The sequence below is a fragment of the Podarcis tiliguerta genome (genome assembly GCF_965153285.1).
Source record: "Podarcis tiliguerta genome assembly, chromosome: 8".
In the NCBI taxonomy this organism is placed as follows: domain Eukaryota; kingdom Metazoa; phylum Chordata; class Lepidosauria; order Squamata; family Lacertidae; genus Podarcis; species Podarcis tiliguerta.
The window spans coordinates 8,108,768-8,136,265 of NC_139541.1; the positions used below are offsets into that span (position 1 = coordinate 8,108,768).

General features: G+C 51.8%; 2 protein-coding genes across 8 annotated transcripts; both read left to right on the plus strand.

Moving 5' to 3' along the window:
- Positions 1 to 692: 692 nt before the first annotated feature.
- On the plus strand, positions 693 to 14,793 carry LOC310684045 (uncharacterized protein). Of its 7 annotated transcripts, none has more exons than XM_083454461.1 (6): positions 4,921 to 5,097; positions 8,199 to 8,270; positions 9,697 to 9,744; positions 11,308 to 11,787; positions 12,980 to 13,035; positions 13,737 to 13,869. In XM_083454461.1, exons 1-5 carry the CDS (start codon positions 5,008 to 5,010, stop codon positions 12,995 to 12,997), a joined length of 708 nt encoding a protein of 235 aa, XP_083310587.1. In that variant the 5' UTR covers positions 4,921 to 5,007; the 3' UTR covers positions 12,998 to 13,035; positions 13,737 to 13,869. The 7 variants fall into 7 exon arrangements, with proteins under 7 accessions (XP_083310586.1, XP_083310587.1, XP_083310584.1 ...); XM_083454463.1 differs by lacking the exons at positions 4,921 to 5,097; positions 12,980 to 13,035 and adding exons at positions 5,228 to 5,340; positions 7,722 to 7,914 and having other exon boundaries at positions 8,225 to 8,270; positions 13,737 to 14,793; XM_083454460.1 differs by lacking the exons at positions 4,921 to 5,097; positions 12,980 to 13,035 and adding an exon at positions 693 to 763 and having other exon boundaries at positions 8,225 to 8,270; positions 13,737 to 14,793.
- A 2,068-nt stretch (positions 14,794 to 16,861) lies between these two features.
- FAM131C (family with sequence similarity 131 member C) lies at positions 16,862 to 27,494 on the plus strand. The gene is made up of 6 exons (XM_083454290.1): positions 16,862 to 16,976; positions 20,460 to 20,578; positions 21,192 to 21,288; positions 23,933 to 24,115; positions 25,561 to 25,671; positions 26,240 to 27,494. Exons 1-6 carry the CDS (start codon positions 16,955 to 16,957, stop codon positions 26,521 to 26,523), a joined length of 816 nt encoding a protein of 271 aa, XP_083310416.1. The 5' UTR covers positions 16,862 to 16,954; the 3' UTR covers positions 26,524 to 27,494.
- Positions 27,495 to 27,498: the final 4 nt, after the last annotated feature.

Consider the following 27,498-nt stretch of genomic DNA (forward strand, 5'->3'; position numbering starts at 1 on the left):
GAAGTCAAACAGACTTCTGGAACGGATTCCATTCGACTTCCAAGGTACGACTGTATTCTCATAGCAAACGAGAGCTCAAGAGGAAAGGACTGCTAGATGAAACCCTGGGAGAGCCCATATATTCCAGTACCAGATCTGGGCTGTAGTCAACTCTGTCCTGCTCACAGCAGACCTACTGAAAGTAACAAGGCCTAAGCTAATGTTGTCTGTTAACTTCAATGGGTCTACTCTGAGCAGGAGTAACATTGGCTACAACCCACTGTCTCCCTCCCAATCCTACATGTTGTAGCCAGCCAATGTCAATCCTACTCAGAGTAGACTCAATGAAATCCATAGACATGACTAACATAGGTCCATTAATTTAAATGGGTCTGCTGTGACTTGGTTGGCTACAACGAGCCTTTTTGACCCATCTACCCCAGAGCTAAACAGTCCTGCAAAATTTTCTTGATGCTTTGGAGAGGGGCATCTAAAGTTCTAAACACACCATATTCTGTGTGGGTGAGCTGCACCTGTTGGAATTCAGCCTGCCCCAGCTCTGCTAAAGGAACAAGTGCGTGCGTTTGGGGAAAGCAGCCACCCTCTTTAGCCTGGCATAAAGCACTCCCTGCCCCCAGGAAGAAGCAAAAGGAAACCCCACCCACTATTCACCCTGGCCTCAAGCAAGCCCTGAGCAGAACCAGGAAGCCAGGCTGATGGGTGGCGGCGGCTGCTGCTGCTTTGAGGAAGACGCTGGCCAGGCCACACCTTGCACTACTTCCCTGTGAGTAGGGTATGAATCAGGGCCAGCTCCTAGGGGAGGTAAACAAACAGGGGCTGTTCCTCTCCACTCTCTCGCCAGCTCATGGTGCCCAGTGGGCAAGGAGGTGGCTTGCCATAGAGTGCAACTCCAGCACCCAGCAGCAGGACAAGCAAGTTTCCAGGGGGCCACCAGCACTCTTGCACAAAGGGGAGAGGTTGCGCAAAAGAGAAAGAGGGAAGTAATAGTGCCACTGTATTCTGCTCTGGTCAGACCTCACCTGGAGTACTGTGTCCAGTTCTGGGCACCACAGTTCAAGAAGGACACTGACAAACTGAAACGTGTCCAGAGGAGGGCAACCAAAATGGTCAAAGGCCTGGAAACGATGCCTTATGAGGAACTGCTAAGGGAGCTGGGCATGTTTAGCCTGGAGAAGAGTGATAGGATAGCCATGTTCAAATATATAAAAGGATGTCACATAGAGGAGGGAGAAAGGTTGTTTTCTGCTGCTCCAGAGAAGCGGACACGGAGCAATGGATCCAAACTACAAGAAAGAAGATTCCACCTAAACATTAGGAAGAACTTCCTGACAGTAAGAGCTGTTCGACAGTGGAATTTGCTGCCAAGGAGTGTGGTGGAGTCTCCTTCTTTGGAGGTCTTTAAGCAGAGGCTTGACAACCATATGTCAGGAGTGCTCTGATGGTGTTTCCTGCTTGGCAGGGGGTTGGACTCGATGGCCCTTGTGGTCTCTTCCAACTCTATGATTCTATGATTCTATCGGCACTGTTTGTTTGTTTTAGGAATTTATCAATGCCTCGCCCTTTAACCAAAAAGGCTTGCAAAAGTCAGCATTAAGGTGGTCCCTGCCACGTTTTTAGACTGCCCTGACAGTCTAAAAAAGGCATGACACACAAGCTCTATATGCAATTCTTACTAAGCAATTATACGGCCTGCATAGATTCTGGCTATCTCAAAGAGCAGCAGCTCAGCCGTTGTTTAGGCTGCCTTGCCCCTGATGAAGAGCACACACACAGAGCGGATCCAGGAGCAGAGGCGATGTCAGGATCCTGGGCGAGAGAGCCTTCTTCAGCCAGAGGGCCACCTCCCTTTCTGGGAAACCTTCCAGGGGGGCACATACCAGAAGTGGGCAAAAGTGGCAGAGCAATAAATCTTATCTTTGGACAGGAGGCTACTTTCTACAGCCTGGCAAAAGGTCAGAGTGTTCAAGGGGACATTCCAGACTTGCAAGAGCTGGTGAGGGGTGTGGCTTGAGGACAGTCTCAAGGCTCACATTGGAACCCTGAAGTGAGGTCGTCCATCCCTGCTGAAACTGAAGGCCAGGGCTGCATCCTGGAAGATTACCATGAAGAAGAGATATCCCTTGAGAAAAGCGTGCGTTAAGCTCCAGCATTCCTGAGAGTCAGGCTGGGATGATTTGCTGGTGCAAGATCTCCCTCTGCTGGCAAGTCACTAGAACTCGTGGAAATCCAACAAAACTGAGTGTTGGAAGATTCAGAACGGATAAAAGAAAGTACTTCTTCAGGCACAGCAGTCAGACTATGGAACTCACTGCCACAGGAGGGCAGAGGTGGCCACTTGGATGGCATTTTAAGAGGATTAGATAAATTCAGGGGGGAGAGGGCTATCAAAGGCCACTAGCCACGATGCCTATTCTCTGCTACCACTGCCAGCAATGCTTCTGAGAACCACAAAAGCAGGTTACTGCAAACCACAGGAGGGGAGAGGGATGGACCAGATGGAAAAGTTTTTCTCCCTCTCTCAAAACATTGAAACTCATTGATATCCACCCAAGGTTTTTTAAACAGAGCCTGATATTCCTGTGTTGCATTGTCTTCTGTTTGCAGGCACACGCGGTAAACCCGGTCTTACGACCGTAGCAGCGCCCGCTGACCTGGAACGCAAAGTATTAGCCTGTAAGGAAACGTATCATTAACTTGAAGACTGCTGACCTAGGATGAAATTATAAGGAGGCAAGAAATTATTAATTTGAGGGAGGGTGGGTAGGTGGGTGATCCTGGAAGGAAGAAAACCAGAAGAGGCCTCGACAACGGGGTCAGCCTCTTTTCTTTGGCCTTAGCCCCAGCCCTGGCCAGCCGTCCATTGTCCTCCTGGGCAAGGGTGGGTCAAAGGCTGGCTCAAGCACGGCAAGAGTGTTGTTAGCCCAGAAATGGAAACAAGAAAAAATTCAGATGAAATAAGAATTTGTTGTTGTTGTTTAGTCGTGTCCGACTCTTCGTGACCCCATGGACCAGAGCACGCCAGGCACTTCTGTCTTCCACTGCCTCCCGCAGTTTGCTCAAACTCATGCTGGTAGCTTCGAGAACACTATCCAGACGAAATTAATGGACTATGCAAAATTGGACAAAATGACAGGAAGGATTTGAAACCTGTGGGACCAGAGATTTACAGAAGATTGGAAGAAGTATATGAATTATTTGAAGAGCAACAAATTACGCTAGTAGGATTACAAGAAGTTTTGTAAGGAGAAATATACAAAGTGTTACAAAGTAGAAAAAGATAGTGATATTGGTTATGAGATTGAAATGTACTAGGGAAGACAAGAAATGCATACTGAGAGATTAGATTGGAAAATTTTCAGGGGCCACTAGGGGCACATCGGAAGATGGCTGACAATAACATCTCTCCGACCCACACGAGGTAATTAGGAGGCTGTGATGGGAGTAAATAGCCTCCCTACCCCCCAAGGTTGGGGGGGGCTGCCCTTGACTGCTGTGCCCTACACCACCCCCGAATTTGTGGGGATGGGGGCACTAGGCAGAAAGCCCTCCTGTGGATCTCGGCGCTCCTGGACGCTGTCTCTGATCCGCGCCTCTAGCTGCAATAACTTCAAAAGAAGCAATTAGGAAGAAGCGAATGCACATATTTCAAGGAAGGAGAGGGAGTAAAGACTGCTAACTGAAAAGATCTCTGATAAACAAGACGGGTCGGAAGAACAAGAATAAATCATGAGAAGATCACCAAGGCTCGGTATGGCAAAGGGACTGGATAGGGGAGGGGGAAAAAACTTTCCTTTCTTTCCTCTATGTGATTAACCAAGAATCCCGCCCCCACAAGTCAGAAATGCCGTTTTAATGACTTAAGCTGTGGATTTATGACTGTGTGGAGATTATTTTCTAACCAAAGCATGTTTCAAGAAGATAGTGGAAAGTATAAGAGCTTTGGAATGACGCAGTTAAAAATACCGTCACCATGTTGGCAAGTTCTGTCGGAGGACTTAAGTCTGGGAGGAGGAACAGAGCTGTTTTTATATTGTGGGTGAGACTCCTCAGAGGGACTTAAGAGCGACAGATTTGAGAGATTAATGATGGAAATAGCGATGTTATTTATGAAAGCGATGATATATGGAAACCATCTTGATATGAGGATTGGACGAACGGGAAAATTCACACAGGATTATAATTGGTGTTTATCTGCTTAAGGAGATTATCAGAAGAGATCATAAATAAAAAAATAAAAATATATACGAACAAGATGAGATGTGGAAACAGCAAGATAAGACCGGATAGAATTATGAACATTATTTGGATTGATTTGGATATTAACGCAGGAGCAAGATGATGATCGGAATCCCCCTTCGGAACTTGAAATATGGGTCCCCTCAACAAAAATTTAAAATTCGGCTTTGTAATTCGGAATTTATGTGATGTGATTTGATTTGATTTGATTTGATTGGTCGGCTAATAAAAATTACTTTTAAAAAAATAGATTGGAAAATTTTCAGACAGGATGATGGAAGTCAAAAATTTGAATAAGATGTAAAAGTATGTTTAATTATTGTTGAAAATGATATGTTAAAAAACTAATAAAAATTATATACAAAAAAGAAGGGCTGGCTCAAGCAGGTGTGAGGCACCTGCCCAGGTGAGCCCAGGTGCAGCAAACCCCGGCCACCTGTGGGGAAGGGAGGGCGGAAATTCTGGGGAAAGGGTTGGGGGGAAAACAAATCATCTTAAACCAAACAGGCTAATGGCCCCTTGGATTCGTCCTCTAAAAGGGGCCCCATAGCGCCCTCCTAAGGAGCAGCTTGCTAGCTTTGACCCCTCTAAAGAAGGTAATAATAAGACGTCACACAAGAAACAGGAAGCGCAGCTCTGTAGCCACCGGCCATCTTGCCGCTCTAGCCGAAGCTTCTCGCTTGTCCTCCTCCGGGTGGGGCTCCCATTTGAACAAGCCGCTTCCCGGCATCCTCCGCGCTCCACCTGCCACCAATTCAGGGCGCGCGGGGGATGCCGGGAAACGGGAGGGATGATTCAAATAGAGAGGACGGGAGAGGCGGAGCGAAAGGCCGGGTACAGCAGGAGTCGGATGGCGGACGGGTAAGCGGTTTGACCGCCATAGAGCTTGGCAGTGCTAGAAGGGCGTTTCCTGCCTCGGGGGCGGGACGCCTGGGATCCCTAGCTTCCCTTAGAATCAGAGACAAAGTCACTGGCTGTGAGGGCAGTTGACGCCGACGCCGCCCTGGCAGGAGAACATCCGGGGCTTTAGGGGTCGAGCTCTGATTGGCTAGCTGCGTTCTGCGGGCGTGGGAAAAACCCGCAAAACTTTCCAAAGTCTTATGTGTGGTTTTTTTTGCTTTGCTTTTCTCCGCTCTGGTGTTTTATGCGCGCGGGGGGGGGGGGGAGTGCATAAATACTTTAATAAGTACTTCTATAAACAGACTGATAAATTAAAATGAACTTGTCCTGCAACCGCAGCCCGTGCGGTTCAGCCTGTAGGTTTATGCAAAAAATAATAACAATAATTGATACCCAGGGGCAGCATTTCAACGGGCAAGTTCCCAGAATGGCTTCTGGCATACATAACTGTGCGTGTTTATTGCACCCATGGACGGTATAAATTAAAGCGGCAACTGTAAAAACACAAAACCCCAGCGGTTTAGCCATATAAAAATTCTGGCCTTGGAAACAGCATGATTTTTTTTCAACTCCTGAGGAAACTTCAAGTAAAGACTGCAGCAACTCTGCCCTGGGTAAACCTCTCTGGATGGGGAGTTACAGGCAAGAGAAGAGATTGGAGTGGGTGTGAAAGGGAGGTTTGCAGTTTGTTCCAGTGGAGAAGAGAGTTGCCGCTGGGTGTGACCAGAGGCGGGAATCAGTTTTGTCGAGCTTTATATTAAACAAGGTGGTTAGAAGCATTTGTTTGTGAACGATGGAAGCATAATCCAGAAAGAATATGTAATAAACAAAAATCTGCCCTTATTCCCTTATGGGGGACACAAGAGCCCTTATAAAGTCCTTTGTAGGTTTTCCATTGGTCAGAGAAAATAATAGAGGCCAACCAGAGAAGCAAAACAGCTAGTAAGCCTGATCTTTATTGAAACTGTTGCAACAGGTTACCTGTTAATGGCTACTTGATTAGATACTCTGGGGAGCCCGGCCAGTCCTTTGTAATGACAAATACTTAGTTCCTGAGCCAGGTCACAGGCTCACCCTATTCATACACAGACATACCCTTAAGACAGCGTTTGTGAAGGAAAAGACAATTGGGAAGCTTTTCCATTTTCCTTTGACCTTGCAGAGAAATGTTTGAGGTCAATTTGGGAGGGGCAAAATGGTTTCAGGACTTTTTCTGTGGGGTTTCAGACATGTGGTTTATATATGCAGTTATGAACATTTATCATATATAATATCTTTATATCATATATATATATATATATATATATATATATGACTTTAAATTTTTTTTGTTTCAATATTAAAAGTAATTAAAAGCAGAGTATAGGCACAAACAAATCTTAGAGAAGGAAAATGTAAATGTACTTCTGTAAAATGCAGAAGGGAAATCTGATGGAAACGTAAGAAAATAAGAATGAAAGACTGTTAAGTGGTCATTATATTGGTACACACCACCCCAATCTCTGAGCTGCGTGAGATTCCAATCATCTTGGCGTTTACCCAGGGTCTGTGTTTCCTTTGGAAGTTAGGCACAGCAGAAACTGTAGTGTCTTTATGATAATATGGTTTATTCACACACACACACACAACCTGAGTCTACAGGGGAGAGAGGGTTCAGAGCATTCATATCTGCAGAAGATTATTTGGTCTTCTGAATCAATTAGCTCAGTCAGTAGAGCATGAGACTCTTAAGATTGTAGGTTCACACCCAACGTTGAACAAAAGATTCCTGCATTGCAGGTTGGACTAGATGACCCTCATGCTCCCTTCCAACTCCACAATTCTATGATTCTATTATTGTTAGGAGCAGCAGGCTTAGGTCTGCAAGCAGAGGAACCAGCCATGCTGCCTGTCCCTTTGTTACAGCCTGCTCCAGCCAGCCCACCAAGAGTTCTACTGGCCCTCCTCCTTCCTTGCTTTTCAAACCTCTTGCAAAATGCCACAATGTCCCTTGCCATCCAAGCCTGAAATCCTAAACCTAGCCTTTGCCTGTTCGCCATACCGCATCTGCTATTAGGCAGTACCACCTCCTTTTGTACTACATGATGGTTCTTCCCAGGCGATTCCTGGTCAGGAAGCTGATTCAGCACTGCTATATCTACATCTGGCACCCAGGCTGACTCCAAGCATTTATTAATACCTCACATTTACTCTATAAATTATGGGTGCCTTGAACCCACAAACGCTGGCACCCAGAACTTGTAACAATATGTAAGGATTACAATATGCAAGATTAAAATTAACTACAATTTAAACTACATTAGCCCACCTAAATTCTACCAACTCTCTGGCTAACATCTATAACATTTCCAAGTGTCCTGACTGTATAGCATTTTAGTTTAAGAAAGGGACAGAGCTCCAAATTCAGAGTGGAATTCTAGGAAATAGAATCAATTTCAGATGGAAAGTAGTGGAGAGCAATATGGCATGCAGGATAGAGAATACTGGAAAATCTGAACAAAATACAAGTCTAGCCTAAAATAATGATTTAAATATAATATATAATAGTGAAGGCTGACTCTCACTGTTTTCTTTTTGGCCAAAAGTATAGAATGAGAAATGGAAAATAACCCATATTTGAAGTTGTCCACAAGCCAAAACCAAAAAAAGTTTTAGTGCCGTAAAAATGATTGGGTACCATGTGATAAGAGAGAAGGAATGTCTGTGGAAAACGCAGCACAGAAACACCTAATGCAGCACAAATTATTCCAGCAGCAAGAATGAAATCTATAAGCGAAGGTATATTGGTGGGTTCCAGAGAAGAGATAAATTACGGAATAAAAAGGTATGGGGAGGGAGGCTGCTTATGTGAAAAAGAGATGAATTTGGAATCTCAGACTTCTTCACAACACACCCCTCCCCAAGTTTTACTGCTTGTGTGGCTGGTTCGTTTCATTCCCCCTTTTGCTTGCAACTAAAACTTCTTTTTGCCTTGGTAAAAGTGTCGTTTCCTCTGTGAGCGGAGCCCTGCCTCATCTTCTCAGTCCCTGCTTCAGGGTTGAAAATTTGTTGTTTCTCTTCAGGACACTGACTGGATTTCCCTTTCTAGGTGTGCAGGCAGCATGCAGACAGTTGACCTCCTTGAGAAGAACTTGGTGAGTTTCCCTCCCACCTTCTTGCTGTGGATGGATGGCTCTTTGGATGGGGGGGGGTGCAACACCTCCCTCCCTCCCTCCCTCCCTCCCTCCCTCCCTCCCTCCCTCCTTCCTTCCTTCTTTCTTTGAAGCCTTTATATCCTCTTGTGTTCATTCTTTCTCTACAATGTCTTTCCTGGGAGAAAAGGTGAATGGGAAGCAGCTTAGGGAAGTCGCAGTGGGGTTTTCCTCTGGGATTGCAAAATGGTGGCTTCCAGCTCTGTCCTGGAGGCCCCTTATTTTCCCCAGATATATAAGCTGGGATTCCCCACTTTGTGGCCCGGCATAGGCAGACATGGGTCCCAGAAAGGCAGCATGCTTCTGTTGCTGCTGCTGCTGCTGCTGCTGCTGCGTTTATTTCTTCTTCAAATGCCCCAGGAGCACACCTTGTCTAACTGCTGAAATGAAGGAAATGAAGTCCTGGAGACAGGACTACCAGCCTTGGTACATGGGGAGCGGGGGGGGGGGGAGAGATTCTGAGCTTGGACTCCACTGATTTCTTCTGTCACCCTGGTGTTCCTCAGTGGCGTAGCGTGGGGGTGCAGGGGGGGCCGGCCGCACCGGGTGCAACATCTGGGGGGGGCGCGCTCGCACTCGCAGCTCTCTGCCCCCTGCTAAAATCCACGGGTTAGGGGGCGCAAATTACTTGCCTTGCCCCGGGTGCTGACAACCCACGCTACGCCACTGGTGTTCCTGTAGCTCTTAGAGCTGGATCCTTAAAGGGGCACTTGGAACTGCTTGGGTAGGAGGCCTGATTTGAACAAGGTTGTTGACTAAGAGAATCTGCCAGGAGCAGAGGCTTTTCAGGCTGCTTCATACGTCTAGGATTCATCCGCTGAAAAGAGCATCCGGGCGGAATTCCCGACAATCGACAAAAAATGTCCGGGAAAACCTGGGCATATGGCAACCCTTGTTTGCAAATTTCCCAAAAATAGTTTTAAAAAAAAACTTCTTTGAAAGATGGCAGGCGTAGGGTTGGACCCTGCCAATGGCATAGACCGGGGGGGGGGGCACAGAAATCACACCTCTCCACTCTGGCTAGGTGCCTGCTTGCACACTCCCCGGACTGCTCCTCGGCTGCTCTGGGAGGCCAGGCACAACTCCTTGCCAAGGGCACAAGGGAGCCTAGATGCACCTCCCTCAGCACCTAGTGTGGCCACTGGTCAGGGATGGTAGTGATGGAAAACAACATCCTTACCCCTGACAAAAGTTCTCTTGCCACTACTTCAGCCACCCAGGCAGCCTTTCCTGATCTCCCCGTGTGAGGATGGGGGTCCTGAGTGTCTGTCCCTTCACTTCAAGGGGGGGGGGTGCTGGCTATATCGGGGAGATGGCCTTTGTGTACGCTGATTCCAATCCTCACGCCTATATCTGTCTTGTTCCCCAGAAAAAAATCCAGGACCACTTATCCCTTCTAGACACGCTTCAGATGAAGGTGAGGGCAGGCTTCGCTCCTTGGGGGGGGTGCAGGATGGGGGGCAACAACAGGCAAGATATCTAATGGGGGACCCTTCTGAGCCTTGTGGTGCAAGTTGAGCTTTTTGAGTTTGTCTGCTATTGAAACAAACGTGAGGCAGCTTTGGAGAGTTAGGCAGGGAGGAATGGTAGGCAGGCACAGGCTGGTGGGGATCATGACCCTCATTGTGCTATGTGGAGGAAGGACCGCAGCTCAGCACTAGAGCACCTGCTCTGCATGCAGAAGGCCCCAGGCTCAGTCCCCACTGGCAGCATCTCCAGGGAGGGCTGGGAAAAGACTCCCCTACCTGAATTCCCGGAGAGAGCTGCTGCCGGTCAGTGTCAACCATGCTGAGCTCGCAGGACCAAGGGTCTGCCTCTGTATCGGGCAGCTTATTAGAGGGCCACCACTCTGTGGCAGACCCTTGCTTGGCTTGCAGAAGGAGCCAGGTTCAATCCGCAGCCATGTCTCCAGGTAAGGCTGAGAGTGTCTCCTGCCTGCACCCCGGGGAGCCACTGCTGCCAGGCCATGTGGGCAACACTGAGCTAGACAAACCGTGAGAGTAGGGCTCTGATTATTTTGTTGTTGTATATATTTCAACAACTACTCAAAGCGTGAGTAGCACTGGCATGGTAAAAGCGGACCGTTGCGGTAACTTGAAAATGATACGGCAGAGGAAATTTTCATTCATACCAGCGACTCGGACATGTGAGATAATCCAGTACAGTGGTACCTCGGGTTAAGTACTTAATTCGTTCCGGAGGTCTATTCTTAACCTGAAACTGTTCTTAACCTGAAGCACCGCTTTAGCTAATGGGGCCTCCCGCTGCCACCGCACAATTTCTGTTCTCATCCTGAAGCAAAGTACTGAGGTACTATTTCTGCGTTAGCAAAGTCTGTAACCTGAAGCGTATGTAACCCAAGGCGTATGTAACCCAAGGTACCACTGTACAGCTATTTTAAGAAAAATATGAAATGTGGTTTGTTTGTTTTTAATGATAACAATGGATATCCAGATGTCATTGCTGGTTGCAAAGGGGCCCCCATTCACACTTCAGGGCCGCCACCGTTCCTGTCGGAGCAACATGGCTCATGGGCAGGGAAGGTTGAGACTGCAGCCCAGCTCTAGCTGGCGAGGGGGCCACAGACTCCCCCTATGTGTGCTCAAAGAAGGCCAGGTTGTGCTGAGGCAGCAGGGGCAGCAAACAAGTGACGGTCTGCTTCAACTATGGTCCCCCATATCTTGTTGGCTCCCACCAGTCCCAAGCAGTGGCGTAGCATGGGTTGTCAGCACCCGGGGCAAGGCAAGTAATTTGCGCCCCCTAACCCGTGGATTTGCGCCCCCTAACCCGTGGATTTGTGCCCCCTAACCCTAACCCCCAGATGTTGCGCCCGGTGCGGCCAGCCCCCCTGCACCCCCACGCTACGCCACTGGTCCCAAGAGTCAGCATGGGTGGCCAGTGGTGAGAGATGTTAATGGGAGCTGTAGCAGCTGTGAGCCCTGTTCAAACACATTTTCTGAGTTCTCCTTTGACATCCTAGGTGGCAGATGTTTGTGTGGGGTGTGAGGAGACCCGCCGGGACATGGAGGCCGAGGAGGAGAGGCTGGCGGAGCTGGAAGCTCAGTTGAAGATCCAGGATGCCTCACCTGAAGACACGGAGGAGGAGGAGGATGACGACGAAGATGACGATGAGAACGGTATACTGGAGACGTTCAGGACCAACATAGCTCAGCTGAGGGTAAAGATAGAAGCCATGTCCCAGGAGGCGACTGAGCTGGCGGCAGATTTGACCAGGTGTGTCCAGCAGAAGATGGTCTTGGCAGCAGACCTTGAGGAGTTCCTGAAGGGCAAGCAAGGTGCCCATCAGCGGCGGGCAGAGCCCCTTTCCTGTGACCAGAAAGCAAAGCGCCTGAAAGAGGATGGAGGAGAAGGAGACCAGGAGGTCCCAGCCCCATCTCTACTGCTGCAAGAGGAGGCGGCTGCTGACCTCATAGCAGAGGACCCTTCTGTCCAGGAAGAGGTGAGCTCTGGGGAGGGCCTGGCTTGGCTCTGACGGGGTGTTCTGCGCTTAAAGGCCAGAGGGGCATCTCCTGCAGGGGTGTCTCCTTGGAGAAGGGATGTAGTTCAGTGGCAGAGCAGATGGTCCCTGCTGGCAGCATCTCCAGGTAGGGCTGGGAATGTCCCCAACCATAAGAAGAGCTTGCTGGGTCAGGCCAATGAGCCACTTAGCAGCCCAGCATCGTGGTTGAACAGTTGCCTGTGGGAAGCACAGGAGCATTCGATTGGAGCACGTTAGCACTTTCTCCCCTCCTGTGGTTTCCAGAAACTGGCATTCAGAAGCATTGATGCCTCCGACTGCAGAGGCAGAGCACAGCCATCGTGGCGAGGAGCCTGGCGTGCCACTGCTGCCCATCAGTGTAGGCAGTATTGAGCTAGATGGGCCAGTGGTGTGGCTTGATAGAAGGCATCTTCCTGTGTTCCTAAGGTGAAGCCTCTCTTCCAGCCCTGATTGCCACAGGAAGGATAGCTCAGTTGGTAGAGCACAAGACTCTTAATCTCAGGGACATGGGTTCAAGACCAAATATTCCTGAATTGCATGGCCCCTTCCAACTCTTGTGATTCTGCGATCTAAGGCAGGGATTGGGGAGACATGTGGCCTTCCAGATTTTTCTGGACTACAACTCCCAGCATCCCTAGCCATTGGCTCTGCTGGCTCCTGCACATTTTAAGGGTCCAGCATGATCCGGAAGGCACTGGACTTGGCTCCACATAAGGCAGCAAGAGAACAGGGGCTTCCTTGTTCCGTCACCGGGCCCAGGCTGGCAAGCAGTTTTGGCTGCAGCCACCTGTTTCGTTTCCCACAATGCCCCAGGCCAATGCTAGGTTCAGGGGCATTATGGGTAATTTTAAAAGGGCAGCTGGCCTGCTGCTTGGAGTACTTGGGCCATAGTGATGGATGTGGGGGTGCTCAGCAGTGCCAGGAAGTCTGTATATGAAGGGGTCTGAGTGAATCCTAGGGAGGCAGAGGAGAGAATGAGCCCTATATAGAAGGTGCGGCAATGGGAGGGAGGCCCCTGACTCATCCTGCTCAACTCTGGCGCTACCTGAAGCAAAAGGGTGCTGGATCTATCGACTGTTCCCGACTGGCTGCAGAGGCTGAGTCAGTTCACTGGCCGGGCTGATTCTGAAGCCATGCCTTGTTGCTCCTGCAGGTCACGAGATTTATCTGAGCAGAGGCGGGGGTCTTCCACACCTCCCTAGCAGGCTCGTATGTTCTCCTCCTTTCTCACTGGGTGTCCCAGCACTGGGTGTGAAGAAGGGCACTCTGCAAGCCCTGGTGGTGGTGATGGTGATGTAGTCGTTAGTGTTGCACCAGGGTCTGGGGGAACCAGGGTTCGAATCTCCACCGGGCCAGGATGATACACCCTTGGTGTGACCTTGGGCCAGTCAGTGCCTCTCTCAGCCTAACCTACCTCGAGGGCATTAATTGAGGGAGAGAACTATGCACACCACTTTGGAGGAAAAGGTGGGAGATACCGTATTTTTCGCTCTATAAGACGCACCAGACCACAAGACGCACCTAGTTTTTGGAGGAGGAAAACAAGAAAAAAGATATTCTGAATCTCAGAAGCCAGAACAGCAAGAGGGATCACTGCGCAGCGAAAGCAGCAATCCCTCTTGCTGTTCTGGCTTCTGGGATAGCAGTGCAGCCTGCATTCGCTCCATAAGACGCACACACATTTCCCCTTACTTTTCAGGAGGGAAAAAGTGAGTCTTATAGAGCAAAAAATATGGTAAATTCAGTGAGTAACTAAAATAATAAAGTTCCTGGGTTGGGGGGTCGGGGCGTGAAGAAACAGTGTGGCTGAGCCCAGGAAATGGGGGTGACAGGCAGTTGGTGTGGGGTGGGGTGGGGCATTGCTGGAGCTGCAGACCTCTTGGCCCTGAGGACTCTGTTTTTCCCCGCAGGCTGACACCGGAGCCCTCCAGACCAGCTGCTCACCCCCTACTGAACAAGACCCCATCCTGGCAACAGCGGGGCTGGGTTGTCGTGCCACTGAGGAGGAGGAGCTGGACTTAACAAGCAGTTGACCTCAAATGAGCTTCCAAATGCTGGGGTTGGTGGGGTGAGACGAATTGTGCTTGACACACAATTGGGAGACTTGGTCTGATACCTTTGGGGCAAAAGTGTTCGCGATTTACTTGGGAAGTTGCCACAGAGAAGAGAGTGGCCAGAATCCAGGACGAAAAAGCTCCAGCAACTTTTAACTCCTCTCCATCCCTCCGCCAACATCCCCTCTCAAGAATTAACGCTGACCTATGACCTCCCCCCCCCCCATTGACCAAACGTTGTCTTCATTTAAGTGTGGTGCAACTGTGGACTGGCTGCTTGTAAGTTGTTTTCCAGTGTGCTATGCACATGTTTTTTGTTTTTGTGGGGAGAGAGACCCCAGTTGGGATTCTCTGCAAGCCTTTTTAACAGGAAAATAATCCTGCCGGTTCTCTCTGTGCCAGACATGCTTTCTTCCCTTCTAGTCCGTCACAGTTGATCAACGGGAGGCAATAGGGCAGATCTCCAAGCAGAGGAGGGTCTGCGCTTTCAGGATCCCAGAGACTCTCAACAATTTTAGCACAGTCCCGCAGTCAGGGCATTTCTGCCTAGGAAGGATTGCAGTGTAAACAGCTGCCTGCCTTTAAAAAACAAAAACAAAAACTTGTACTTTGTTTTGAAGTGCATCTTGCTCTTTTATCGACAAATGCACTGTTTGCATAGCGATCTTCCTTCTACTGAACATTTTTCTCCCAGTTTGGAAGTGGTTTAGTGCCCGAGCTCCAGTTCCCTCCTTGAGATCCTCCTCCTCCTCCTAAGACTTTGTTTTTGGACAGCCTCTGGTTGTCCAAAATAAGGAGTGGCCTTATTTTTAAATGTGTCCTGCTATGTACAATTGTCCTGTTTAAAAATGTGTTTCATCCCTATGGGTGTCTTTTTGACTATTTTGGATTTCGAATAAAGTCCTTTGAACTTGCGCTGTTGCAGACATTTTCCTCTTAAGGACTTGCCGCCTGCACAGAGCAGAGCTCTAAAAAGTGGAATCGAGACGTGTAAGAGCAGCCCATCTGGTCGAGCACCCTGTTCTCCACACTGGCCCACCAGAGGCCCCAAAGGGAAGCAGCAGCAACAACACGCTTGCCTTCACTTGCAATCCCCATCAACTGACATCCTTCTGTATGCATTGACCACTGGGGGAGAGGTACTTGGGGCCCACCCATGCCCCATTGCCTCTCTTGTACAAAGCCAAGCAGTGGAGTCAGGTGTCCTCTGCATTCATGGGCTGTCTGGGGACAGAGAGCCTCCTGCATCCCTTTCTAAAAGGGTGGTGGCTAAAGGCTGTGTGCATGCAGAACTCCCAGGTTTAATACCCTGCTGGCAGCATCTCTGTGTAAGACTCGGAGAGATTCCCTGCCTTCAGTCCTGGAAAGCTGCTGCCAGCCAGTGTAGACAATACTGAGCTAGATGGACCCAATGGACTGACTCGTGCCAGAGGTGTCTGCAAACCTGACACAAATATCTCTCTGCCGGCGCCCAACCCCCGTTTCCCAGGGTTTTCAACCTTTTTTTAAGGGGGGGGGGGCACTTCGGTCCAGCTCGTTTACATCGCGTGGTCCGACGTGCACTCGGCACTGCATGTAGGAGGTGCCCAGATCGCAGCCCTTGTGACCTCCCGCGAAGTCTCCCTCTAAGCGCCCGGTGCCCCTTAACAGCCCCCGCCCGGGGGAGTTTGCGCCACAGTAGGGCCAGCAAGCAGATCAGGTGGCCTGCCAGCTGTGCCATCCTTGCTAGGTGCCGGGATAGCACAGGGCGCTTCCCTGCTCCGCTCACAGACTCTGCAGAGAGGTGCACTCTCCTTCCCAGACTCTCAGCCTGTGGCGCCCTCCAAAATCTGGTGCCCCGCGCCGCTAACATCTATGGGTAAGACGCCCCTGGGCAGCAGCAACCCTGCTGGGTGAGAATCCCTTGCAGATCGCTGTGCATTTGTAGCAGTGACCAGAGGAGGGATGACTGCAGGGAGCAGTGCAGAGAGAAGAAATGCCAGGGTGCATCTGCTGCAGCACAACTTGGTGCCTTCGTCTGCCCCAGCTGAAACAAAACATGTCTCTCCTGCATCGGTCTCTCCAGCCACAGCAGGAGCTATAACTCTCCAGTGGGTTGACTTCACACCTGAAGGTGCACTCTTTTGTTGTCTCCTGAGACAGACGGATGCTAACCAACTGAACCATCACCCTCTGTGCCCTGGCCAACGTGCATGCGTGCCCCGGGCACCAGCAAACTGTGCTACGCCACTGCCCTTCACACAAACACACCCCAAATTGAGGGGACTGCCCCCTTGCAAAGTTGATGGACGTTGCAATTCAAACATTTTGTGTGCAATGTTTCTTGTGATCGATTATGTGCCCCCCAATATTTTATTAGTTAGCACCGCTGCTGGCGAGCCACTGCTGCCAGCCCGAGTAGGCAATCCCAGGGCTCATTTCCAAGGCGCGAGAGCTCCCTCTCCTGGCAAAAGGGGTCCCAGCTGGTAGTTTACACAGTGAGTAGGGGTTAGAGCTCCAGGCAGACGGGTGTCTATCCTTAGGTCCTTGCTTTGGACTGCAGTAACTTCGGGGGCAGCTGCTTGTTCACAGGTGGCGCTGTTCTGGCAACTTCGTCGCCCCCCCCCCCGACCCCAAAAGCTGTCGGGAGTCGCGACGGGTGGCGGCGTGGGAACCGCCGGCAGGATGCTAATCCCGGCTCATCTGCTCAGCGGAGAGCGTCCGGCTCCCGCGCACGCATTTCAATGGGTCTACTCTGAGGAGCACCCAAAGCCCTCGCGCCTGACCCCGGAGAAGGAGGAGGCTGCTGTTGCGCGGAGGCTTTCCCCTCCGCCCCCGCCTCGGGGGTCCCCGGCGCCCCTCCCCGCCTTCAAGGCGGCTTCGTCGGAGGCGCGGCGATCTCCGCCCCGAGGAGCGCGCGGCGTCGGGCGGCTGGGCTGGGCTGAGCGGGTGGGGGCGCCGCCCCTCGACGGAGGCAGCTCCGCCGCCGCCTTGCTTTGGGCGCCGCCGCCGCCGGGAAAGGAGCGAGGCGGACGCGCGGGCGGCTCCGGGTGCCTCCTCGATGCGCCCCGGCGGGGAGGGCAGCGGCGGCCGCCATGGGGTCGTGCGTGACCAAAGGTGAGCCTCTCCGCCGCCGCGCCGCCCAAGGTCAAGGGGGAGAGGGGCTCCCTTCCTCCGGAGGGGCGCCCGCCGGGGACGAATGAGCCAAGCCGCCGCCCTTGGGGACGGGGAGGGAGGGCGAGAAGGGTCTGCTCCTCTCCCCCCCCCCCGATCCCCGGGACGCCCGGGCTGGAGGGGGAGGGGGCGCGCTGGGCTCACCTAATCCGCCCCCCGCCCGCTTCTTGGCCCGCGTCTGTTGCGCTTCCTTCCGCGCGGCTGCTCAGCAGCGGAGGGACCAGAATCGCGCCCGGCGGGGGGGGAGCCTGTTGTTATTTTCCTCACCGCCCCCCCCTTCGCAGTCGCTGGGAAGGGAGACGCTTGGAATACCTGAGGTGAGGCAGGTCCTGGGTTCGGATTCTGCCTCCCCGTCAAGGTCCCTGGAGAGACACGGGAGGGGGCAGCCAGTGGGCTGGAGAGCACCTGGACTGGTAGGAAACAGGACCTGAGGAGCCCTGGCCCCCTGCTGCCCCCCCCCCCCACCATAGCTGTCAACTTTTCCCTTATATTGCGAGGAATCCTATTCAGAATAAGGGAATTTCCCTTAAAAAAAGGGAAACGTTGGCAGCTATGCGCCCAACCCAGAGCAGCAGCAGCTGGGATCCCGGGCTCCCTCCGAATCCGGAGACACGCCCCCACATCCATTGCCAGCCCCGCTAGCCTTCCTGTTGCTGCCAGCTGAGATGGCTAAATGGGGCCTCCACACCCAGGAGCAGTCTACCTCTGCACAGCCGCAGTTGTGGGTTTCTAGGGAGGCGCCTGCTTGGTCTCTCCAGGGAAGGAGGAAGCTGGGCTAAATAAACCCACCATGGTCGGATCCAACACGGCTCTTGTTTGTATTTTACACATGCTCAGTAAAGGTAAAGGGACCCCTGACCATTAGGTCCAGTCGCGGATGACTCTGGGGTTGTGGCGCTCATCTTGTTTTATTGGCTGAAGGAGCCGGTGTACAGTTTCCGGGTCATGTGGCCAGCATGACTAAGCCGCTTCTGGCGAACCAGAGCAGCGCACGGAAACGCCGTTTACCTTCCTGCCAGAGTGGTACCTATTTATCTACTTGCGCTTTGACGTGCTTTTGAACTGCTAGCTTGGCAGGAGCTGGGACCGAGCAACTGGAGCTCGCTCCATCGCAGGGATTCGAACTGCCGACCTCCTGATCGGCAAGCCCTAGGATGGGATCCAAGCTGGTACTGGGGATCAACTTAAGATGGGGACAAAGCAGATCCCTAGGAGCAAGAGGCCTCTTGGAGTGAGAAGCCGTGAGTGCCAGCTTTTGACTCACACAGAGACCTTCCCCAAGGGTGGGGGCTCTGCTGGTTTCTTAAGCAAGGGAGGAAACTTGCAAAGCAGGCGGAAGACTGTAAGCTCAGGGACTGTGCTTATGACATGGGAAGAAGGCTGTGTAAACAGAGGCTTAACGCCCAGGGAAGTGGGAGATGTTCAGAGCGGCAACAGGGCTTCTCTGTGTGCGATTCTGTGATTCCATCCCCTGCCGGCAGCTGATTTCAGCTTCTCTTGTTTGTCTGTGCTGAGACTGTTGAGACAAGGGTGAGGAGGGACTGAGAAAAGCAGACCTGGGGAAAGAGGGAAGCTCAGGGAAGATTCAAATCTTCCAATCAAGGCAGCTTTGGCAAACTGAGTGAGGTGGGGTCACGGCAGTGAAGGAAATAGCTGCTCTAGGCAAAGATGGGATGAAATGGAGCGAGCCCTTGCAGTGGCGTAGCGTGGGTTGTCAGCACCCAGGGCAAGGCAAGTAATTTGCGCCCCCTAACCCGTGGATTTGCGCCCCCTAACCCTAACCCCCAGATGTTGCGCCCGGTGCGGCCGGCCCCCCCTGCACCCCCCACGCTACGCCACTGAGCCCTCGCTCCTTTCTGCAGAGCAAAGGACCAAAACAGGCTCTGTTGGAAATCAGTGAGGACTAGAACCTTGCATTTAGTGCAGAGGAGGCGTGATGGCGGAGATCCTCAGCTCCTCCAAGCCAAGCCACTACGGAACAAGCCCAAAGGTCAAGCTTTTGGCGTTGACTTACAGAGCCAGTCCTGGGCACATGAAGGCGTAGCAAAGAAAGGAGCCTCTTAGCATGTGCAAAATGCCAACCTCCTCCCTCCCTCCCTGACCACCACTGTCTGGGATTAGTAGGTGGTGGGTCCTGGCAGGCGCCCTTCCACTCCCCTTGCGCCCCTTTAAAGGTGTCTGGTGGTGCCTGCTGGTTCTCAGTCGCCACTTTTGTCCTGAAAGGAGCCCCCCACTAAAAAGGGGGGGGTTGATCCACGTAGGCGCCTTTCTGAATGCAAAAAGAGCAGCTGCGGAATAGAGCTTTTGGGTTTGTCCTGAGTCCCCCTGGCTCCCCGGCTCCCTGCTGGAAGATGCGTCATCCAAACCCATTTGAAGTGTGTTTATTTCATTGCCTCGGATGTGAGGTGACTCAAAAATTTAAGGAACAGGAGACCTGCTGGATCCAGCCAAAGGCCTCTGAGCCCAGCCTCCTGTCCTTGCGGCAGCCAACCAGAAGGAAGACGACCTGAGCATAACACCAGCGCACTCCCAGCTTGCGATTCCTCGTATTCAGACTGCCGGATTAGATCATAGCCATAACCTTTGGCAGCTGTAATCCTCCTCTATGAATTTGTCTAATCCTCCCCCCTCAAAAAAGCCATCTAGTTTGGTGGTTATCATTGCCTCCTGCTGGGGTGAGTTCCATTGTTTAAATCTGTTTTATATGTACAGTGGTACCTCAGGTTAAGTACTTAATTTGTTCTGGAGGTCCGTTCTTAACCTGAAACTGTCCTTAACCTGAAGCACCACTTTAGTGAATGGGGCCTCCTGCTGCCGCCGCGCCGCTGGAACACGATTTCTGTTCTCATCCTGAAGCAAAGTTCTTAACCCGAGGTAACCCGAAGCATATGTAATCTGAAGCGTATGTAACCCGAGGTACCACTGTATAATAATAATAATAATAATAATAATAATAATAATAATTTATTATTTATACCCCGCCCATCTGGCTGAGTTTCCCCAGCCACTCTGGGCGGCTCCCAATCGAGTGTTAAAAACAATACAGCATTAAATATTAAAAACTTCCCTAAACAGGGCTGCCTTCAGATGCCTTTTAAAGATAAGATAGCTGCTTATTTCCTTCACATCTGAAGGGAGGCCGTTCCACAGGGCGGGTGCCACTACCGAGAAGGCCCTCTGCCTGGTTCCCTGTAACCTCACTTCTCGCAATGACGGAACCGCCAGAAGGCTCTCTGAATCTCCCACCATTCAGCTTCGCTGAGTGATCCCACTAGGTCGAAAAAAACCTCTCCCCAGTTTTGTGGAGAAGCCTGTGGGGGTAGCAGGGGATGGGGGGGGGAGAGGTCACAGCAGGACAGCCCCCTCCAGGAGGCTCTTCTGCCCCCAGAAGCTCTGCTGATGGTTTCTTTCTGCTCCTTCTTCCAGATTTCCTCACAAGCGCCCACAAGGACCAGGCTGTTGTCACCCCTCAGCTGGAAAGCCCCCCTGTTGCCCCACAAGAGAGCCATGGCCTTTCCAATGCCCCAGAGAAGGAGGGCAGCGAGGTAACTGCTTTTGGCATGACCCATCTCTCTCTCTCTTGGGAATGGTGGTGGATCTGTGGAGCTCCTAGATTTCTGGTCTCCTGTGCCTGCACTGACTGGCAGCAGTGGCTCTCCGGGGTCTCAGATGGCAGACGTTCCCAGCCCTACCAGGAGATTCCAAGGACAGAACCCGGGCACCTTCTGCATGCCAAGCAGCTGCTCTTCCTTTGAGACATAAGAAATGTCCTTATCCTGAGTCAGACCGTGGGATCCCATCTAGCTCAATACTGTCCACACTGACGGGCAGCGGCTTCTCTGTGGTTTCAGGCACAGGCAGTGTTCCCCCAGGAGATGCTGCCTGGGATTGAACCCGGGACCTTCTGCATGCCAAGCAGGCGCTCTACCTCTGAGCTATGGCCATTCCTGGTGCCAGAGACCCCGAAAGAGCCGCTGCAAAACAGAGCAGGCAGCAGTGGGCCCGGGGGGCAGATAACTTTCTCTCTTGCCTAAGGTGGCTTCCTCCACCTAAAAGCAGGTGATGCACCTGTCAGAATGAAACCCCCCCTTTTCCCAGTCCTGCTCTTTCACTCCCCCCACTCCTGACTCCCACTCCATCTGTTTTCTCTTCTTGCAGAAATGTTTCAAGCCCTCTGGCAGGCTCCTCTCCAGTGGAGACACCGGCTCCCCCAGCACCTACCACGTGACGGCCCTGGCCACCTCTTCCCTGGGGGGTAGGTACACCTGCTCTCCCCCTCACACCCTTGACTTCCAGAACTGCACCATGTGTCCTGCTTCTTCCAGGCTCTGGCCCTCTCTCTGTTTCTAAATGTGCTCTTCAGAACATCTCTGGAAAACCAATAATAATAATAATTTATTACTTATACCCCAGCCACTCTGGGCGGCCCCAACAAAATATTAAAATACAGTAATCCATCAAACATTAAAAGCTTCCCTAAACAGGGCTGCCTTCAGATGTCTTCTAAAAGTCTGGTAGTTGTTGTTCTCTTTGACATCTGGTGGGAGGGCATTCCACAGGGCGGGTGCCACCACCGAGAAGGCCCTCTGCCTGGTTCCCTGTAACTTGGCTTCTCGCAGTGAGGGAACCGCCAGAAGGCCCTCGGCGCTGGACCTCAGTGTCTGGGCTGAACGATGGGGGTGGAGACGCTCCTTCTGGACCGAGGCCGTTTAGGGCTTTAAAGGTCAGCACCAACACTTTGAATTGTGCTCAGAAACGTACTGGGAGCCAACCCATAAGCCGGGCAAGACTTTAGCAAAGCAATACCACACGCATCCTTTCCCTGTGTCCCTAGCTCTGCTACTTTGGAACAAGGCATTTTCATTTAGCTGTCATGGCCAACGGCTGTTCCAGAACCAATTTTCCAGGAATAGCATTGTCTCCTCTTTTATTTTATTTTTTTTAACCAATCTTAAGTTTCCCCTTGTTGCATTTCCATGCCCAGGAGTGCTTCACCTGTTGGATTTTGGGCTGCTGGCAAACTGTTCATAGGGGCCTGCTAGAAGCAGAGAGAGAAAATACCCACTTAAAGAGTTGTGTGTGGTTTGTGTTGAGAAAATGGTCCCGAGAGAAGCGAAGGAAGACATGAGGAAACAGTTTCTGCTATGCTGGATCACAGTATAATTGGCTCATTGCGAAAGAGCTGGATGTCAACACTCCTGTCTTCTCGGGCCTGGGAAAGCACCAGCCCACAAAATAGAATAAAGGTAAAGGGACCCCTGACCATTAGGTCCAGTCGCTGACGACTCTGGGGTTGCGGTGCTCATCTCGCTTTACTGGCCGAGGGGGCCGGCGTACAGCTTCCGGGTCATGTGGCCAGCATGACTAAGCCGCTTCTGGCGAACCAGAGCAGCGCACGGAAACGCCGTTTACCTTCCTGCCAGAGCGGTACCTATTTATCTACTTGCACTTTCGACGTGCTTTCGAACTGCTAGGTGGGCAGGAGCAGGTACTGAGCAACGGGAGCTCACCTTGTTGTGGGGATTCAAACCGCCAACCTTCTGATCAGCAAGTCCTAGGCTCTGTGGTTTAACCCACAGCACCACCCGCGTCCTTTTTTAACCAGAATGCAGGTAGCAGTCATAAAAAAAAACACCCCTGGACGGTTAAGCCCAGACAAAGGCAACTATGGCACTCATATCACTTTCAGGCCGAGGGAGCCAGCATTTGCCCACAGACAGCTTTCCAGGTCATGTGACCAGCATGACTCAACCGCTTCTGGCGCAACGGGACACTGTGACGGAACCCAGAGCGCATGGAAACACCGTTTACTTTCCCGCCCCAGCAGTACTTATTTATCTACTTGCACTGGTGTGCTTTCGAACTGCTAGGTTGGCAGGAGCAGGGACCGAGCAACAGGAGCTCACCCCGTCACAGGGATTCGAACCGCCGACCTTCTGATTGGCAAGTCCTAGGCTCTGTGGTTTAACCCACAGCGCCACCCGCGTCCCCACAAAATAGAATACTACAATGCAAAAGGAGCAAAACCCGATCTGAATGTTCTTCCTTTAAATGGTGCAGATTCTGAAACGTGTCGGGCATAGCCTGTAAATCCTGTCGTATAGCAGGCAGTTGTGTGAATCCCTTCGGGAGCCCTGGGTATTACTTGCTTCCAGGGGCCCCTGTTGGGACTTTGGCATCTAGATCACAAAGTCACCCAGCACCCTTTCCAAGGCGTCCCTACAGGGGCTTGGACCACTGCCCCTTTTCTGCCTGCCACCACGGCAATCCCAGATTTGCAGACCCTGCGTCCTCTTGGCTCGTCCTCTTGCAGTGCAGCAGGGGGAGCAATGTGACCGAGTCCCTTTTGGTGCTGTTCTGAGTTCCGCTCCGTTTATTTCTGGCGGGTGCCAGCTTGACGAGGCAGGTGGGTTGCTAACCACAGAAAGGCTGAAATCTGCTGTTCTCCCTTGCAAGGAAAGATGTGTCGGGCCGAAGGAGACGCAGAACACAGTCATTTTCATCCAATACCTTTATTGCACTAGCCAAAGGCGATTCCTTGCAAGGTAGCAACCTACAAATATATGGTGGTTTTTATGATGTGTTTTTACATTGCGTTTTTATATTGTGAACCACCCTGAGATGTACGGTGCGCAAAATAAATAAATGTATAGAACATACATTCATCATATAAGCCAGGCATTAGTAATATGAGGAAAGCAAAATCGGAATTACTGGCAGTGAGCTCAGCTTCCGATTTAACCTTCCAATCTACAAAACAGTATTATTGTACGGGGCATTTGTTCCCATGGAAACCTTCCTGCAAGGCTCTCAGTGGGGCTGGCATAGATTCCGTCCCTCTGTTCCCAAGTGTGCTTATTGTGCCTCCTCCATCTTTGCTGCCCCCCCCACCACCACAGGCCTCGTCCAGAGCATCAAAGACCACGTCACCAAGCCCACAGCCATGGCCCGTGGCCGTGTGGCCCACCTCATCGAGTGGAAGGGCTGGAGCGCTCCGAAGACGGGCTGGGGGCCGGCCCTGACGGAGGAGGAGATCTACGCCGACCTCACCGATGAGCTGAAGGAGGCCTGGTTTGCAGCAGGTCAGCCGGGGGGCTGGGGCCTTGCAATCCCATAAAGGAGGCACCAGCTTAAGAACCATGTTCAACCAGTGGCATAGCGTGGGGGGTGCAGGGGGGGCCGGCCGCACCGGGCGCAACATCTGGGGGTTAGGGTTAGGGGACGCAAATCCACGGGTTAGGGGGCACAAATCCACGGGTTAGGGGACGCAAATCCACGGGTTAGGGGGCGCAAATCCACGGGTTAGGGGGCACAAATTACTTGCCTTGCCCCGGGTGCTGACAACCCACGCTACGCCACTGTGTTCAACTGATGCTGTCTGGGTGCTGGTGTCCTTGGGGCGCTGAGAGGTCCTCCACCTCTCCTCTGAAACTGCTCATGAAGACTGCTTGTGTACACTTCAGAGGAGGAACTGTAGCACGTCAAGGGGTGCTGGGAACTGTAGCTGTCTGTGAGGGATCTCCTCCCAGCTCTCAGCTCCCAGAATTCTTTGGGGGAAAGCCATGGCTGTTAAAAGTGGTGTTAAGGCATGCATACTTATGGTATGGTAAGGTTAAGGTTCATAGGGCCTTTAAGAACCATATTATCAGGAAAGCACTGTTTAATGTTTGGATAAGGTACAAAGACTTGCTAGAAAATAAAACCCCAAGATGGGTGTCACCAGTGGAAGCGAAAGCATTGAAAAAACTCAATATGGAAGCCAAGTGGCCAAAGTATTGGGAAATTTTGGAGCAAGAGGGAGACAGGCTAAAATTGCAGAGTTTTGAAAAACTAAAAGGCAGAGTGAGAGATTAGCTCCATTATTATCAAATAATGGAGGCATATAAATTGGACAAAAAATTAGGCTTCCAGGTGGAAAAATCAAAATTGGAAACAGAATTGTTAGAACCCAAAGTCAAAAATTTGTCCAGAATGTATAACTTGCTGTTGAAATGGAATACTCAAGATGAAACGGTGAAATCGGCTATGATTAAATGGGCACAAGATGTTGGACATGACATTATGATGGCTGACTGGGAACAGTTATGGACCACAGGTATGAAGTTCACGGCATGTAATGCCTTAAGAGAGAATATTATGAAAATGATTTATAGGTGGTACATAACACCAGTCAAGCTTGCAAAAATGTTAAGAGCTCTTTAAATGCATGGCACAAATGTCACCTTTTTCAAGCATCCCAGAAGAGGAAGTGGCAGTAAATTTTGGCCGAGTCTCCCTGCTATAATCCAGGCAGGAACCGGGTGACGTAGTCCCAGCTGCAAACCAGCCCTCAGCTTTGTTCCCAAGAAAGCCGGGACGTTCTAGATCAGGAGGGGCTCGCTTTTGGGGGGTGGGGAAGGTGTGAGGTTTATTTAGGCTAAGCCTGGCTTGCAGCTTCATTCTCCCAAGACCTGCGAGTGTCCAGGGAGGGGTGGCATGGGCTGGCTGTTTCCCTGACATCTTCTGCCCTCTGCCTTCCCCTGCCCAGGTGTGGCTGAGCAGTTTGCCATAGCCGAAGCCACGCTGAGCGCCTGGTCCTCCCTGGACGAAGAGGAGCTGAATTATGGGGGGCATTCGCAGGAAGGCCCCCAGCTCCAAGGTAACTTCCAACCCACCTCTGGTTCTCCCCATTTTTTTATGTTTTTTTTTGGGGGGGGGGTTGCAGCCCACCATAGTAGACCCAATGAAATTAATGGTGCTAAGTTAGTTACGTCTGTCAGCTCCAATGAGCATTGGGTCTCTCCGTCCTTGGAGGCTTTTGTGAAGCGGTTGCTTCCAGTTATCATTTGAGGATGCTATTGGTCCAGGTAGCCCTTGCTTCGCCCTGCCCCCCCCCCCACAAATGCTCTTGAGCTTCCCCTCCCACAATCCCTCACCATTGGCCCTGCTAGCCAAGGCTGAGGAGAGTTGCACTCACAACATCATTTGTTGGGGGCGGGGACAGATTCCCCATCCCTGATACGCAGGAATCTGCCTTACGTTGAGTCAGGCCACTGGTCCATCTAGATCAGCGTTGTGTACTCTGACTGGCAGCGATGGGTTCAAACCCTACCTAGAAATGCTGCCGGCAGGGATTGCCTTCCGCAGGCAAAGTAGGGGCTCCCTACCCCTGAGCCACAGCCCCTTCCCCCAATTTAATTAATAATAATAATTTCTCCTCCTTCCAGACCTGAGAGGCCTCTATCTGCCGCCAGGGACCTTTCTCCTCACCCCGCAGGGCACAGGGAGCCCCTCCAACCTGGACAGCAGCCTCCCAGCCTTCTCCCTCTCCAGCTGCAAGTCCCCCCTCCCCACCGGCTGGAGCACCCCGATGGACAGCCTGGCGAAGGCCTTGCCCCAGGAAGCGGGGCAGGAGAGCCCCGTGGGGTCCCTGTGGCTCCAGCGCAGTAGCACCTCCCTCCGATACGTTGACAGCAGCTCCCTCTCGGAGGACGAGGTGTTCTATAACTAGAGGACTCTGGAGGGAGGGCAGAGGCTGGGCTGGGGGGGGGCTTGTGTCAAGGGTTCCTGAGCGTTTGAGGAGGTTCTTCAACTTGTGGCACCCTTGGGTGGCGTCTGCTTGCTCGAGCAAGCCGTGAAGGAGGTCATGACAGTTGAATCGCTTCAATCATGCGTTCCTCCTATGGGTGCACCCCGCCCAACACCTCCCCCCAAAAAGCTGTTGTTGCTTTTTTGGTGGGTATAATCTCACTGCTAGGTAAAAGGTAAAGGGACCCCTGACCATTTGGTCCAGTCGTGGCCAACTCTGGGGTTGCGGCGCTCATCTCGCTTTATTGGCCGAGGGAGCCGGCGTACAGCTTCCGGGTCATGTGGCCAGCATGACCAAGCCGCTTCTGGCGAACCAGAGCAGCGCACGGAAACGCCGTTTACCTTCCCGCCAGAGCGGTACCTATTTATCTACTTGCACTTTGATGTGCTTTCGAACTGCTAGGTTGGCAGGAGCAGGGACAGAGCAACGGGAGCTCACCTCGTCACGGGGATTCGAACCGCCGACCTTCTGATCAGCAAGTCTTAGGCTCTGTGGTTTAACCCACAGCGCCACCCGCGTCCCAATCTCACTGCCACAGCCCTTTTATTTAAACTGAACTTCCGGGGCTGCTCTGTTTACTAGCCCCAGGGTGCCTGGGTTTGGTAGGGGCAGCCAAGAAGGCCTCTCAAGATGGCAAAGGCGTTTCGGGCCGTGTGCCCCACTCCCATCTTCCCACGCCTGCGAGAACCGCCAAACGGCCACCTTCCCTCTGCTTGTTTGGTTTGCAGAACGAGATTGGGGCAAACCTCTCACTCTTTTCCTCCAGGGGAGTCTGCTTGGCCGTCTGGGGGGAGATACCTGCTTTGAGGGACCTCGTTGCTCCTCCACCCTGCCCCACACACCCCAGCTCACTGTGTATATTTGTAAATAATAAAAGAGATATTGCACAGAAATTGC